This window comes from Homalodisca vitripennis, chromosome 4 (genome assembly GCF_021130785.1).
Source record: "Homalodisca vitripennis isolate AUS2020 chromosome 4, UT_GWSS_2.1, whole genome shotgun sequence".
NCBI lineage: Eukaryota > Metazoa > Arthropoda > Insecta > Hemiptera > Cicadellidae > Homalodisca > Homalodisca vitripennis.
The window spans coordinates 21,242,699-21,258,319 of record NC_060210.1 but is presented as its reverse complement, the minus strand read 5'-3'; the positions used below and the strand labels follow the sequence as shown (position 1 = coordinate 21,258,319).

The following is a 15,621-nucleotide window of genomic DNA, read 5'->3' as shown; positions in this document are numbered from 1 at the left end:
TTCTTTTATGACGCTTTATTTCCATTGAAGAAACATCGAGTTTGATGATGGTGCACGTCAACTCCATGAGATTTGACTGAGTTTTAGTAATCGTCTTTACATTTTTTAAGGATAAACATGATAGCAACGGGAAAGCAATATAATAAACTAAATTTGTATACAATCTGAGTACAGTCCATGGAAATATTTTTTACCATTGTTATTTTGTTGAATTGATCGGTAAAACCATAAGGTTATCTTAAAGTTCAGTTTCGTTCTTCGATACTCAGTTCTAGTTCAGTTATGAAGAAGAGCAAAACGAGAATGAATGATAATGTAGTGTATTATCTTAGTTTGGTTAAAGACCTGAAGTTTTGTATGTATTTCATACTGCATACTAACATAACAATGAAGGCCGTCTTCTGTGGGAATTGTGCCGAGCGTTTGCGTAGCTTGACTGTCCACAATATATTTCGAGTACGATTCCATATGCATCTTTAAATTTTGTGCAAAACTTCAATTATACATAGAGAAGAATGAGTTATACGATTGTTCAAGCCAAACTATTTGATGTGATTTGAATTTTGAGTTTAGCTCCAATCCAACTCCCTTGTTACTGCAGCGTCTGGTATCTGAGCTATCTCAGACTTTACTTCTGGGATTTAAGGTCATGTTGGTCTGAATAGATCAAAGAAAGTCATTGACGAAGAAGCTCAAAATGAACCCTTACATCGTTTCGACATCAGAGACCTAAGCATAGGTGAAGTGGTAGTCTAATTGTCTCATCAGGTGCACAAGTGCAATAAAAAGGAAAGTGGACTGTGGAGCTAAACTCAACATTCAAATTGAATTAACCCTTCCTACCGTAGCTACGTGTTATTGGATTTGGCTCTCATTCTGTCATCTTACTCAGTAAGCAGGCAAAATTTCTCTTCTGTTTTCCTGTAGCTGTAAAAGTATATAATTAATTTGAATAACATTTAACACTGACATTTAGTATGGATATGCGTAGTTGGAATTTAATTAACAGTGTCTTTGGTACTTGCAAAACAATTACCAAAATCTATATTCTTATGGATTTGTACCCACACTGTACAAATGACATTGCTCGGGTGTTCTATGATATTTTAGAAATAAAATAAAAACAATTAAATTACTGCAATGCAAAACACAAACAACATTTACCACATGATTTCAAATGTGTTCGTACTCAGATAGGCTCCAGAGACGGGAGATTGTATTTTATTCGGGGAGGTTGGCAGCAGCCGGGTTTCCACGTGTTTACACGATAATGCATGACGGATTGAACTTGAGTCTCAAATGTTTGCACAAATGTCGCTGTTCACATACAAAATGTACTCATCGATTGGTTAGAGCAGAGTGTGGTTTCTGTGCGAAAAGTGTTCCATAAAAACTAGATGCGAATTGTTAAAACTGTGGGATGCAAATAAAACGCATTTCATATAATATTATATCTATTTAACTAGAATGATACACAGGAAAAACATATTTCAATTGCAGTAATATAATTGCGTTACACGTTGTGATTTTAAATATATCGTTAGGGACTTGAATCGCTTACAATTATTTGGCGACAATGACAAATTAAAACAAATTAAGATTGTTATAAGAATTTTAATTAAATCCTCTAAATTTTACCAAATATTTGTATTTTTACTATACCGGTGTATTTTAGACGTAGTGTCCCTTTCATTGCCGTACAATTCACATAGTAAAATATGCATAAATCCCCGGCAGTTTACATCATTATGCAAGAGCCAAATTACTCATTGCTATATATATATTTTTATATTGCTATGTATATATTTTTCTCAATGTCTCAAAGTAGTTTTTTGAGATATTTAAAAAAAAAAAAACAAAAGTCGTGCATCAAAATTGATTGGTCAGACTTTTAGCTTGCAAGAACCATTTGCACCTGGGAGAAATAGTCAGGTAATTAATGTCAGCATATGTCTTGCGGAAATGGCAGTGGCACTGAAAGGGTTTTAAGAACCGTAAAACTAGCACCACGGATGGTTTTAGAAAAATTCAGTTTTAATAAGTAATTAGGATGTTAACTATGTAAATATCTTAAGGTTATATTTGCCTTTGAATTCAATGGTCACTTGCAGCCAGTGTCGTTCGTTTAATATTAAAAGAAACAAATGTATCAATTATATTTTTACGTCATCACTCAACAATTTTATTTTGGTACTATATGATATAATAGAATAAAACCACTTAACTTTCACTTTGAGTCTTATGTAAGTAGCTAAAGGTGGCACTTGGTTAGTACGGTAGAAATAAAATCAGATATCAAAGGCCTTGAAGTTAACATCCGAAAGTACTTTTGAACTATTTATAAATTACTCTTTTCAAAACATGTTTACTGGACTAAAGCTAAATCACATTTGCTTAGAACGTACCACACTAAGAATATCACAAAAGAAAGCAACTCTTGCTATCTGCCCTAGAAGCAGCCGCATTATATGCAGGGGTTAACTGACTTAGAGCTACACAATTATACAAGAGCTATTCTCGTCTCTTTGAAGTCAATCGTACGTCTCCACCAATTGCGTGATTCTACTAACATGACAACCATCCTTGTTTATGAAAAATAACTTTTATCAACCCAATAAGATATGGCATGTGTACTGATTTAATCTTGCAAATTAAATTTCAACTTTATTTGCTGTAATTTAGACGTTGTTTATTGTGTGTGAAACCCCTCCATTACTATATCATTGTTTCTGTCATCCCATACCGGTGTATCTTCCCATAAGCAATACACTGTAGTGATTTTGAGGAACTAGTAACCCCGGTTTAATTAACTGTTCCTGATCCTACAGTGAATGATTTCGTAACATAGTTTGAACTGTGCCCAGGAGTAGAAAAATCCCTAACAAACCAATTATATGTAAATGTACAAATATAAAATATTTTAGATTGAAAAATAATGTTAAAAGATGTATAATTAATGTTCATCAAATCAACAAATATGATGGCAATATTAGTTCTGCCCCACTGAAACCCTAGGATTTTATGTGCTTTGGTAAGTATATATATACTACAACATATATTGTAATCTTGATGTAGAGATGTTCTCATTGTCTTGTTAGTTGCACAATTGATGATGCAATAACGTGAATAATAACGTTTCTACGACGTTTTAGATACTATATCAAAGCGGTAGAGCTACTATTTTAATAGTCTTAGAACCTTCCAGACTTGAAATATATTAGAGGTACTTATTTCAAAGAAGCTCAACAAGAATACTTTACATCCTTTCTGGATCAGTAGACTACAAAAGATTCCTGTAGTGTAACCTTGATGATGAAATTTTCTCATTGTTTCATCAGCTGCACAATTTAGAATGCAATAACGTGAATAATAATGAGAATAATAACTTAGACACGATACCAAATCGGTGGGGAAAATATTTCAACAGTTTTAGAACCGTCCAGATTTTAAATACTTATAATGGATGTAGGCCTACTTATTACAAATAAGCTTACAGTGGATTCCTTACATCTTTCAGCATCAGTGGACTACAAAATACAGTATAATCAAGGTGAAGAATTAAATCTTCAGTTACTAGAGGACAACAGTTATTTATTGAATATGATAAAAAATCTTGTACTGTGCAACGTTGCCTAGCAAAACAATAGTTACAGTCATAGTAAACAAAGTTGAATTCAATATCCTGGCTTCTAAAAATCTATTCCGGCATATGAGGCGTGCAAATTGTAGTATCGTGATTAATGAATTTACCTAGCTATTTCTGAACTCATAAATTTTAGTTGGGGAAACTTTCTATCTCTACGACCAAACCTATTTTGCTATAATTGACCTAAAATCTAGGTACCCTTAAATTATCCTTACCTGGTTAGCGAAATACCTCCTTGCATCCCGGTTGGTTGGGGCAATTCCCATCCTTCCATCCAGTCTGTCAACGGATTTAGTTATCAGGAATGCTGTACACATATATCTAATTTCTTAATAATTGCTATTGGCTTCAAATAACACAGACCAATTAATATATTTAAATAAATGTCATAGGCCTAGGTAAACAAAACATAACATTTATTGAGATTGAATGTTTTTAACACGGGGTTGCTCTTTTAATTGAATCAAGGGCATTTTATAATTTCCAACATAAAATTCTCACTGAAATTTTATTTATTATCAATTTGCATATTTGTTAATCGGTCCACTTATGGGTTTCGCAGATTTAATGACAATTACTACAAACATTGATTTACGATAACATCTAAAGAAAACCAATAAAGTAAACTTGATCTCAAGTAAACGAGAGCGTAAAACCTAGTATTACTTGGCCTATATTGACTTTTATACTGTGGATTTCTCAATTCTCATTATATGTATTGAAAAAGTAAGTATATATTCAGAAATGTACAAACCATAAGACATATTATTCCTATTTTTATTTAAATTATTAAATGTTGTGAAACGTACTTGAAGTCTTTAAAGATATCGTGTAAGTAGCTAAAATCCTATTGTTAATATTCGCTTTATCTAATCTTTCAAGGAAGGAAATCATCGAAACAATCACTGAGACGTTCATTCTTTACAGTTATCTTACTGATAACAGATACTTCTGCTTCGTTAGATAAGTGAAGTAGCAATACTTTTATTCGCTTGTGTTAACCATCAAGTGATCTGAATTTGTTCATGATGCAACCCGTAGTAGCGTGTTTTATATTTATTCTTCGGTAAGTACCATTTCAACCAACTTCTCAAGCATGACGGTGTTATTCACGCTAACTAAAATAAACGTGGTACATGATTTCACGTACTTTTTCTTTGAAATAAGAGTATGAATTAATTAATCTCAAGAATATAAATCTTATATGTACAAAAACATTTTAATACATTAACAAATTCTTTTAAATGATAGTTAGCTAACATATTCGTATGGACGCACTTTACTTCTTGGTTTCCATAGTTACGCATTGAAGCAAACTATTAAGATTTACACTGTTAATGCAAACAGATTATGTTTTTAAATATAGTTACAAGTTGCTTCCTCTTAATAGTGAATTCTTAAAGACAATACAAAAACAAAGATGAAATAAAATGATGTGGAGTTAGAGCTATTAAGCCCTTTCTACCATTTAACATCATACGAAATAAATTTTTAAAAAGTAATTACAATCAGTTAAAATTACTTATGTATGATATCATATAGTTCTTTTTCTGAAGGTTATTTTTGAGGATGCAAGGATTTTGAAGGAAACAGGATTTTCCGGACATTTTCCATCGTTCATTGAAACAAAAAATCAGTAACACTACGTTTTGAGATCTGCAATCTGATCTCTTCTTCAGGAAAAAACTAACCTAACACATAATTACAAACTAGGTTAAATTAAACAAACCATCTTCGTCTATCTTTACCTGAAGAAGAGATCAGATTTATTACCTTCATCGCATAGTTATTATAAAACACTTTTAAACACATAAAACGTTACATTTTAAAGAGACTTGTGGTGAAATTTTACACATTAAAATAAAATAATAAAACTTAAAATTGCAAAAAAACTACCAAGATTGAGTCTTTTACATATGATGCCCTTTTAAGGCAAATCCTTAGTAAGGCATTCATCATGCGGACCTGTAATATGATAAAAAGTTTATCCTTGTTCGACCCAACCATAACCCTTAAAATTGCACAAAAATTAGAGTGCGCTTACTTTGAGATACGCGTCTTGTGAAAATGCAAGATGTTTGTGCACTACTAAGAAATTTAACACCTAATTACGATATTAAGAACGAGGTTTTTACGCTGACCTTGATTAATGGGAGGGAAAAAGAAATATTTTATCGTCGCGTAGGTGTGACTCTTTGGAAACACCTGTTGGACGGTCAGGTTTATTTGTTGACGTAGAACCTTAATTTGAGACTACACGGAATAATATACCTTATCTGGGATATCTAAAGTATGTTCCCCCCCACGTTCCATATTAGGTCTCAAAGCGGTATTAAAGTATTCAGAACACCTCAATTTAATAATTTGTTTTTGTCAATTAATAGATCAAAGTAAAGATCTGAAGCGTGGTTTGTGAATTTATGGTATTAGAAAGTTTTGCTGTTTTCCGTGTAGTATTGGACTGGAAACCCCAAGAGCGCCCTGGCAGTTCGCATTTTATTAATTCCTATCACATTTATGGGTCCTATCTTCTGTACGTATGACAGGTAAAATCTGTGGGGGTTGCTTCCACACGCCAGCCAACAGACCTTCTTGATGGATTTATTGGGCGTGCCAATATATATTGTTGCTGCACTGTTCGACAACAAAAAAATCTTAAGATTCTCTTCATTGTTTCATGTGTAGTTGTGTGTCTTAAAACTATAGCTCCTGATATATGTAATGACATTGAATCATCTCTATTGCCTAGGAAGCTTGTGCAGTACGCAGATGACACGACTCTCTGTTTTAGAGGAAGCACACAGCAAATTTTATTAATACAGGCCTTTGTTGACCTTAACAATTTTGTCCAACAATAGCCTCAATCTTCAAATAAACTCATCAAAATCAAATTTCCTAACTTTTCAATGCGCTCTTCAGACGCATACAAAAAGAGGTCCTGCTGTTATATAGTTGCAGATACATTATTGGAGGAAGTCTATTCGCCAAAGTTCCTTGGAATACACCTTGATCAAGGGTTGACATGGAAACATCACATTGATCATGAGGGAGTGCCGATGGCCGAGCGGTCTAAGACGTTGGACTTTGGGTATGAGTTAGAGATAGCGCAAGTTCAAATCCTGTCTGAGACCTTTGAACTTTTTATCAGTACCATCATGAACCTTGTACTGTATCGACTATCCCCCTTATTCTGTTTGATAAGATCCTTGCACAGAGAGTTGTGCAGGACTGCGTTTGAAAATCTGTAACTGTTGATTGTGCCATGTCTCTACAACTTAGAAAGATGTCAAATAGATGTTTTCCTACAGTCCGGCGCTCAACCGAAGGCAAGCTTTTTATTGATATAACTCAGAAAGGAATATTCAGTTGTATAGCCTAAGATAAATGAATTTGGCTCCCGTCTAGTCACATAAAGTCAAATGGGTGCCCTCCTACGGTCCGGCGCCTAATCGACTGATTCTCTTTGATTGAAACAATAGCTAGCCGAAATTCATCCAGAGTTTTACTGTGACAGTAATTATACTTGTTTTTGTATATTATGAATAATTAAATTGCAGCTTTCTTTCTTGTTTATTTTTTAATTTTGAATGTTCTAATGTGTAAATAAATTTAGTGTATGTATACATACACAACTCTATTCTATACATATTGGCTTTGACATGAGCTATAGTTCTCACAAATGTACGAGAACTTGTATACATTTTTGCTTAATTCTTAGTATAATAAGGCTTCAACTAAAAAAGAGTAGTTTTTAATAAAAGTAAACTACCCCTTCGTCGTCGAGTTATTGTACATCACAGAAGTCTGCGACAATGTCCGCGTTTAATAGATTACTCGGCTAACAGGAATATATATATTAACATCTTGTTTTACTTCTTAGAAACCTAAAGCACTATCCAATTTGAATTTCTATTATGGTTTTCTAGGCCTCTTGACAGCTGAAAATGTACTTTCCGCTGAGGCATCTGGCTATGCTAACATTCTGGAGTTCCCTTACTATGTAAGTATATTTGTAAGTCAATTTGCATTCTTACTTTATCAAAATACTAGATTCAATACTAGTGACAAAAAATAGATATATTTATTATTTATTTATGTGTGTGTGTGTATGTGTGTGTGTGTGTGTGTGTGTGTGTGTGTGTGTGTGTGTGTGTGTGTGTGTGTGTGTGTGTGTGTGTGTGTGTGTGTCTGTGTGTTATAAAAGTATGTTAAACACCATTGTACTAGCTTTTTATAATAAATCCAGATAAAAATCTATCCGGAAATTCACTTTAAAGTCATCAGCAATATTATAATCTACAGTTAGGAAGTAATAATATGTCTTTTCTTTTACTTTTCCATGCATGATAAACTTCTATGATGTCTTTGTACTCAAATGTATAATGAATTAATGATAGCTATGACAATTTAAAAGTATTACAAAAAACCTCATCCTTCAACGTATGTATATTTTGTTTCAATAAAAAAGTGCTGTTACAAGTAACCAATAGGTTTTTGGATGTTTCCCATCGTTATATGTTACAAAATGTATAACACCACGTTTCGAGATCTCTATGCAATCTGATCTCTCCCTCAGGTGAATAAATAACCTACACTTAACTTCACTCTTGGTTAAAATGAACAAATCAAAGCGGCTTTGAGCCCAGTCCAGGTGTTGTCACTGTACAGGTCAAACTCACAATCACACGTCACCAGCACAGGCGAAAGTGGGATACTGATCATGGCACAAGTCCTAAGATCATTGTATTGAATTTCAAGTTTCACTTGAACACTTGTTTTTTGGTTTGATTCAAAAATTAAAGTTTCTCAATATTATTTGTTAATGTTATTGTTGCAGGCATCAATTGAAACAGATGGAGAATTTTTGTGTGCCGCTACGATAATTGATGACAAATATGTGATGTCGACCAATTCGTGTGTGAGCGGGTAAGTGATAACTGAACTGATCTTATTGAATAGCTCGACGAATATGAATGACAAAAAGAAAGAAGTATATAAACTAAAAAAAACTCATGGGTATAACAGAATATTAACTATTTCAAAATATATACATTCATAAAAGTCAATAATGACTGACTTATTTCGGACCATCATTACTAAAAATTCAAAATTTTTAGAGGGGCTGAGTGCGCAATTTACATTATTAAGTAGCAAGATAAACCGTGATGGATATTTTATTTTTTACTCACTCAAAAATCTATACAAAAGTAAAAACAATTCGGACTGGTTTTCAAATGAATATATATGTATTAATCTCCAATAAGAAATCTTCAAAATTTTTTAAATTAAACATTTTCTATATTTCGCCTTTAGCCGTTTTCAGGAAATTACAAATTATAAATAGGTCTGTATAAGAACAAATAAAATAAACATAAAACATCAACACAGAAAATGAAAATTTTATATGCATATATATATATATATATATATATATATATATATATATATATATATATATATATGTAAAAAAATCTTCATTTTCTGTGTTGATGTTTTATGTTAATTTTATTTTTTTTCTTATAGCCCTATTTATAATTTGTAATTTATAGGGCATTCATTTATTAATAAATATATATTTATTTATAATTTGTAATATATATATATATTTACAAACATATATCGGCTGTGTTATAGATTATATTAAATTAATTTATATCCATAAATTACTATATTCAATAGTATTCATAATATGAATGTTTTTGTACTGAAAATATTCTTGAATATGTATATCGAATATTTATATATTAAACTCCAAGCTATATTCGTATTTCCAAAGGTTAAAGTACAAATTTCGTGTTTAGAAAAGACATAGAATATTATCTGGAGTACCTCAGACTGACTACCATAGTACTGTATAGCGGATAGCGACAGGATTACTGATGAAGCGTTACTGTTAGCCAGGGATAATCTATCGGCTGTCACCAACACGATCTTGATTCATACAGACGAAACAAGTCGACAGGAAACAGCAATGTGAACCGCACTCAGCCTACAGATTGTCTTTCCATGTGAAGAGTGTGCATTCACTAAGATGATAATTTTTATCAAATACTTGCACAGTTGGTATAAACTGGTCGAACGATACGAAAGAACATAACGAAACTAAAATACCCCATCATCGATACATCAACTAATCCAACAAAGTAATCTCATTACGTATGCGTATGTTAGTAATTTACTGGAAATTTCGTATGAGTAACTCTCACAGTACGTATTTTTATTTACAAGATAGTTTACCCTTCGTTTTTCTCGATGATCACCCATAAGACCAATGCAAAAATATCAGATTTTTTGTACATATAATTTTGACCTTTTACTTTAAAATATATTAAAATAACATTTCAAGTCATTAGGACTTTTCTTTCAAGAGTTACCGTATAGACAGACAGAAAACTCTTTGTTTGATGTTTTTTTTTGACGGCGGAAGAAAACAGGATTTTTTCCGCACATTTAACATCGTTCAGTGGTACAACAAATCAGTAACGCTACGTTTCAAGATCTGCAATCTGAGCTCTTCATCATGTAAATAACTAACCTAACACATAGTTGCAAACTAGTTTAAAATAAACAAAAGCATAACAGAGCGTTATGACACGCGCAAGTCAGGAATCGGACAATAAACCGTTTTAAAACGACCGGTCGCGGTCGGATCTCTAATAAATACTGGGTGGTCAGTAAACAATTCTTCAGGAACTGTTAAATTTCAAAGGCTGTAGTGACGCTGTAAAAATCGAAGTTAGTTTGGTAATCTTAAATTTAGTAATCTATTACATAAACAAATGCTGTGCAATATGCCATCTTAGACTGCGATAGAATGTTTGTCGCACGGTATACTTATTTTGGACGGATTTCGGTTGTTCCCAGGTACAATGCTAGCTCACTGCAAGTTAGGGTGGGCACTGACAAGCTGGGACACCGTGGCCAGCTGTTCCAGGTCATCGGAATCTCTCCCTACGTAAACTCAGGGATGAACCCTGCTCCAGGCCCTACACCATCGTTCGCTGCGGATGTGGCCCTTATTAAGGTAATGTTGTGTTTAAAATCAAAATTAAGCATTTTTTAATAAATTAGCAATGCTCTACTACATACAAAGGAGTAAATCTTAGAGTATTGTTGTAAGCAAATGCCGCGGCTTTCAAAGAATCTAGTCCTCTTGAATTTGCCCTTTCGTGAGTTGTGCTCTATTTTAGAAATATTATTAGGTTATATGTTAAACAGGACTCTAAGAATGTCCATATAAAATTTCAGTACAAACGGTTCAGTAGTTGTACGTGATTAAGTAAGATACATATGAACTCACAGAGATAGTATAGATAATAGATTGTTTCGATACTTATAAGGTAAGGTCTGTTGCATAACAATAATACTGTACAATTATGTCATTTATTCCTTCATTATTTTGTACATATTATAAACGTTAGCCTGTAATAGTGTAAAAGTAGCGATAAAATAAAGAATAAAACCATTTACTCTCTTAACACGCATAATGATGATATAAACATTCCATATTTAATCATTAATGTTAATTTATATAAAAAATCGTAACATAGTGTACATGTAATATTTAGTCTATCAGGTTGGTGGAGTTGACCATTGGTACAAGCATTTGAGGAATAAATAAGGAAATTACCAAATATTTTGAAAAAACCTTAAATATTAAGTCTACACAGTTTTTTCACAATTTTATGGACACAGCAGGAATCTTGGAAAGTATAAGAGATACAATAAAGATTAAATGAACATGGATGTGCTTATAACAAGACTAACACACTGATGTGGTGAAGACTTGATAGCCTTAAGTATTTTTTTATTGTAGCATTTAAAAACTAGGAAAAATGTCATGCACATTTCATGTGTAATTTTTTTAAATATATATCAATGAGAGAGCTGTGGCAGTTTGAAAATTTTGACGAAAAACACTTTATTGAGCGCAACCAATATTCAACTTGACGATATTAATGTTTGTGTCTTTTTATTACTCCCAAAATTGATAATTTAATCTTTGATCCATGTTGCCCTTATGAATAAAGCCAAACATTGAAGAAGGCTTATTATATCTTTCAGAATTAGATGTTTTAAACTGAAAACCACTTTGTACAACTCCAGAAATAGAAATCTGTTTAACACCTCAACCTTTACAATATAGTTATAATGAATGAAGCAGCCCTATTTACAAAATCCTCTGTATTACACAGACATATGGCCGAGAGCATGTGAACTCTAATTTTATCTGATTCAAGCGGAAGTGACACAACTTTATTGTTTCTTGAGTAAACACGTCATGTATGCTATAAGATAACGTAGCTCTTAAAAGAATACTTGTATTCAGGTACAATGGTGAAAAATCTATTTCCTCAATTTAATTAAAAATATTCTACTTCTCTTCCGAAGTTAGTCGATTCAATAAGAAAAAAAAGATATACAGAAAATTGGAACATGTAATTTGCACCATCCTGTATAACCTACAAACCCCCACGCACGCAACAAAATCACATACACTCACCTGCGTTTTAATACACAGTTGAAAACATTTTAGTGTTTTATCTATAATAATAATAATAAACTTTATTGTTATTACATTTTTAATACAGTAATTGGGCAGTGCTTTGCCAATTTGCGAAGGGCAAAGATACCCGATGCAACCTTGGCACATACATGATCCACGTGAACGTCCCAGGATAGTCCTCGATCTAGGAACATTCCTAGGAATTTTGTTGATTCCGTTTCATTGAGCGGGAGATCATCCACAAACACTGAAGGTCTTGTTTCAGATTCTCGTTTGCTTAGCGAAAATTTCATGAAATTTGATTTTGATTAATTTGTTTTCAGGTTGATTTCAGAAAAAAATTTAATGCAGGAATTCAACTCAGAAAAAGTAATTATTTCCAAGTTTTGAAGTGTTTAGGCTTTAACACAGAGAGTCGTGTCGTCAGCACACTGAACCACCTTTCCATTCTGGATTCAGATCATTTACGTAAAGCAGAAAAAGAGCTGGCCCAAGGATAGATCCCTGCGGGACTCCATGGGTAATCTTTGCTTTTGAGGATAAGGCACCCGAGATCTGCACACACTGCTCTCGGTCACTAAGATATGATCCAAGCCATTTTAGAGGCTGACCTCGTACACCACTCCTTTATCTATATCTTATAAAACCATGATATTAATTTAAAATAATTTCTATGCTAATGGATATATTTCCGTTGTGTACATATACATTTATAACCGACTCCATCTTTTTATTGACAGACCGCTGTTTCTTTCACGTATGACCCTCGTGTGATGTGGCTGAACCCTAACAACGATGGAATACACGGACTACAAGGAGGAGTCATCGCTTCATGGGGTAACCCTAAGGTATACAAAATAAACCAATTACGATCTCAATACAATAAAAATAAGGATGTAATACAAATCAGATATTTCTTTGAATTTCTTAGACAGATTTGTAGGACAGCCAAGTTAAAATAACTATATACTAACTAATGAATACGCATCACTCCTACATGTGAGGATGTAAGTGACGCTTTGGTATCATCGAATTAATTTTATTACAAAAATAATTTAAGCTTTAACGATTTTAAATTCAACTTTAACAGCAGGACTACTTTATAGTCTGTACTTAAAATCATCCGATGTTTAAAACCTAATTCAATATTATTTGCCAAAAACATTTGTGAAAAAAATAATAATTTTCATGTTAAAATCTTCAAATAACTCCAGTATCAGGTTTACTAACAGTGAGTAACAGTAGACTTTAAATGTTCTATCCAGATATTGGGCAGTCCACTCATCTCAGCTTCTGTGACAGTACTTCCCCCCGCTGGCTGCGCTTATATCTATAATGGTATCAGGAACATATCCAGCACCGAGTTCTGTGTTTGGCCGGCTGATACCAGCAGCCAGCCTTGCCTTGTAAGTGGGTCTCATAAAATATGATTATATGATAGAATTAGAACTATATTCAGAACCGAGTTCTGTGTTTGGCCGGCTAATACCAGCAGCCAGCCTTGCCTTGTAAGTGGGTCTCATAAACTATGATTATATGATACAATTAGAAACATATCCAGCATCGAGTTCTGTGTTTGGCCGGCTGATTCCAGCAGCGAGCCATGCCTTGTGTGTATCACAAAATTTGATTATATCTCAGAATCAGAAATGTATGCACATGAGCTAACTGTGTTTTGTAAGCGTGTCTCAACCATAAAAATGGAATACAAATTTTCCTGAATAGAAATTTCTAGTCTAATATAAAATAGCACTTACTCAATCATTACTCTTTTTCTATATTTCCGAAATCTCAGACTATTTAAACTGTTCACACGTATGCCATATCAAAAATGTAAACATGAAGATCAAACATTGCGTTAAAATGGGGTTGCAATATGGGCACCTAAAAGACCTATATTTTCGGTTATCCAACTTTACAAATCCCTAAAAAGATGAAATCTCATTTCATTGATAATATTTGTCCTCACCAAAAAAAGAAGATTTTTCATAAATATCAACCACCCAAAGGTGTTTAAGTATGTGTTTAACGCCTAGGAAAAGTATATTTTAGTTTTTCAAAGGTTTCTATTTCCTAGAATTATGAAAATTGGTACACATGTGCCGTATGTTCATAAAAGACTAAGTAACGATTTATCATGAAGTTCAACCACCACTTACGATTTGTTAAGGGTTGCAAACGCTATAAGATCTTTATTTTATCTGTATTTTCCAATGTTATAGAAAATTGATGTTTCACTAAGAAATTAACTAATTATAACGACATTGATGATGTATAGTATTAGATTATTCTATTAAATCCTAATTGAACGAACGATTGATTGACGATTCAAGGGATAAATTTATGATTAAGTTGTGAAAAAATATTGCGACGTATACTAAATTAAGGACTCTTTTTAACCAAAGTTAACTTTTCATACCTCCATATATATTTTTTTCTTAATCAGGGCAACCATGGAAACATTATTGTGGCATCGTAAATGCTTTTAATCGGATGTAGATTACAATGATCAGAGGTAGACGCTTTTTATCCAAAGTAAGCTTTTCACACATGTGTGTTTATGTTGTTTGGTCGTGTCAACAAAGAAAACTGTACTATGGAGTTTTAAATATAATTAACTGGAATCAAAAGTGAACCTACACGCACATAATCACAGGAGTGTTTATTATGCCATTTTAAAATGATAAGATCATTGCGTCCCTTCAATTCTAGATAGAATTGCAAGCAATAGTGCGGGTAGCTTAAAGCTTATTAGGGGCTTTGGAGAAACTAAACATAGCTGATTGCTTCATCTATTTCTTTCCTAGCACGAATATTGTTTAGCATATATTTCAAGAAGAAGCATAAGGTCTCGTAAAGAAGACCACATTTGATCATACTCAGTCAATTTTCATGCAATATCATATTGCCTGCCTAGTTATTTTTATTTTCTATTAACTGTTCAATAATCACTCTGCAGGCAGACCTTGGAGCCCCCTTCTACTACAACGAGCAGTACTACGGGTTGGTTACCTACAACCCAGGATGTTCCAATACCGCCTTCCCCGTCATCGTCACCGAGGTCTCCCAGTTCACCAGTTTCATCATCACCATCCTCTGTGACATGGCGTCCTTCTTCCCATAAAATAACTTTATCTTGTTAAAATTACTGTATGTGATAAGTCTCAACTCACTTGTACGTTTATAGGAGCAATTTACATTTGTAAATAACAGTTAAGTTATAGATAAAAAATATAAAAAAACCCCAAATTTGATTTTTATTTGTAATGGATTTTAACTAATAAACTCCTCTATTACAATGCCTACTTGAAATATATACTTAGTACGTAATATTACAGAGAGCGCTCAATTCATATAGTTGAATGGAATAGAATATTCTATTCTCGCCTTACGCACGGCATAGCTATTACCAGGCTCTCTTACAGTTCATCCTCTCAGTTGTGACGTCAAATTCTCCCAGTTCGTTTCC

General features: G+C 33.1%; 1 protein-coding gene across 1 annotated transcript; it reads left to right on the top strand.

The window, feature by feature from the left end:
• The first annotated feature begins 4,557 nt into the window (after positions 1-4,557).
• On the top strand, positions 4,558-15,406 carry LOC124359027 (hypodermin-A-like). Its single transcript, XM_046811375.1, has 7 exons — positions 4,558-4,712; positions 7,573-7,646; positions 8,484-8,572; positions 10,511-10,670; positions 12,893-13,000; positions 13,418-13,558; positions 15,112-15,406. Exons 3-7 carry the CDS (start codon positions 8,547-8,549, stop codon positions 15,274-15,276), a joined length of 600 nt encoding a protein of 199 aa, XP_046667331.1. The 5' UTR covers positions 4,558-4,712; positions 7,573-7,646; positions 8,484-8,546; the 3' UTR covers positions 15,277-15,406.
• Positions 15,407-15,621: the final 215 nt, after the last annotated feature.

Coding starts and splice junctions, on each gene's coding strand:
- LOC124359027 (XM_046811375.1), top strand. CDS start 8,547: ATGTCGACCAATTCGTGTGTGAGCGG. Junction 8,573..10,510: donor ACCAATTCGTGTGTGAGCGG/GTAAGTGATAAC, acceptor GGTTGTTCCCAG/GTACAATGCTAGCTCACTGC. Junction 13,559..15,111: donor CCAGCAGCCAGCCTTGCCTT/GTAAGTGGGTCT, acceptor ATCACTCTGCAG/GCAGACCTTGGAGCCCCCTT.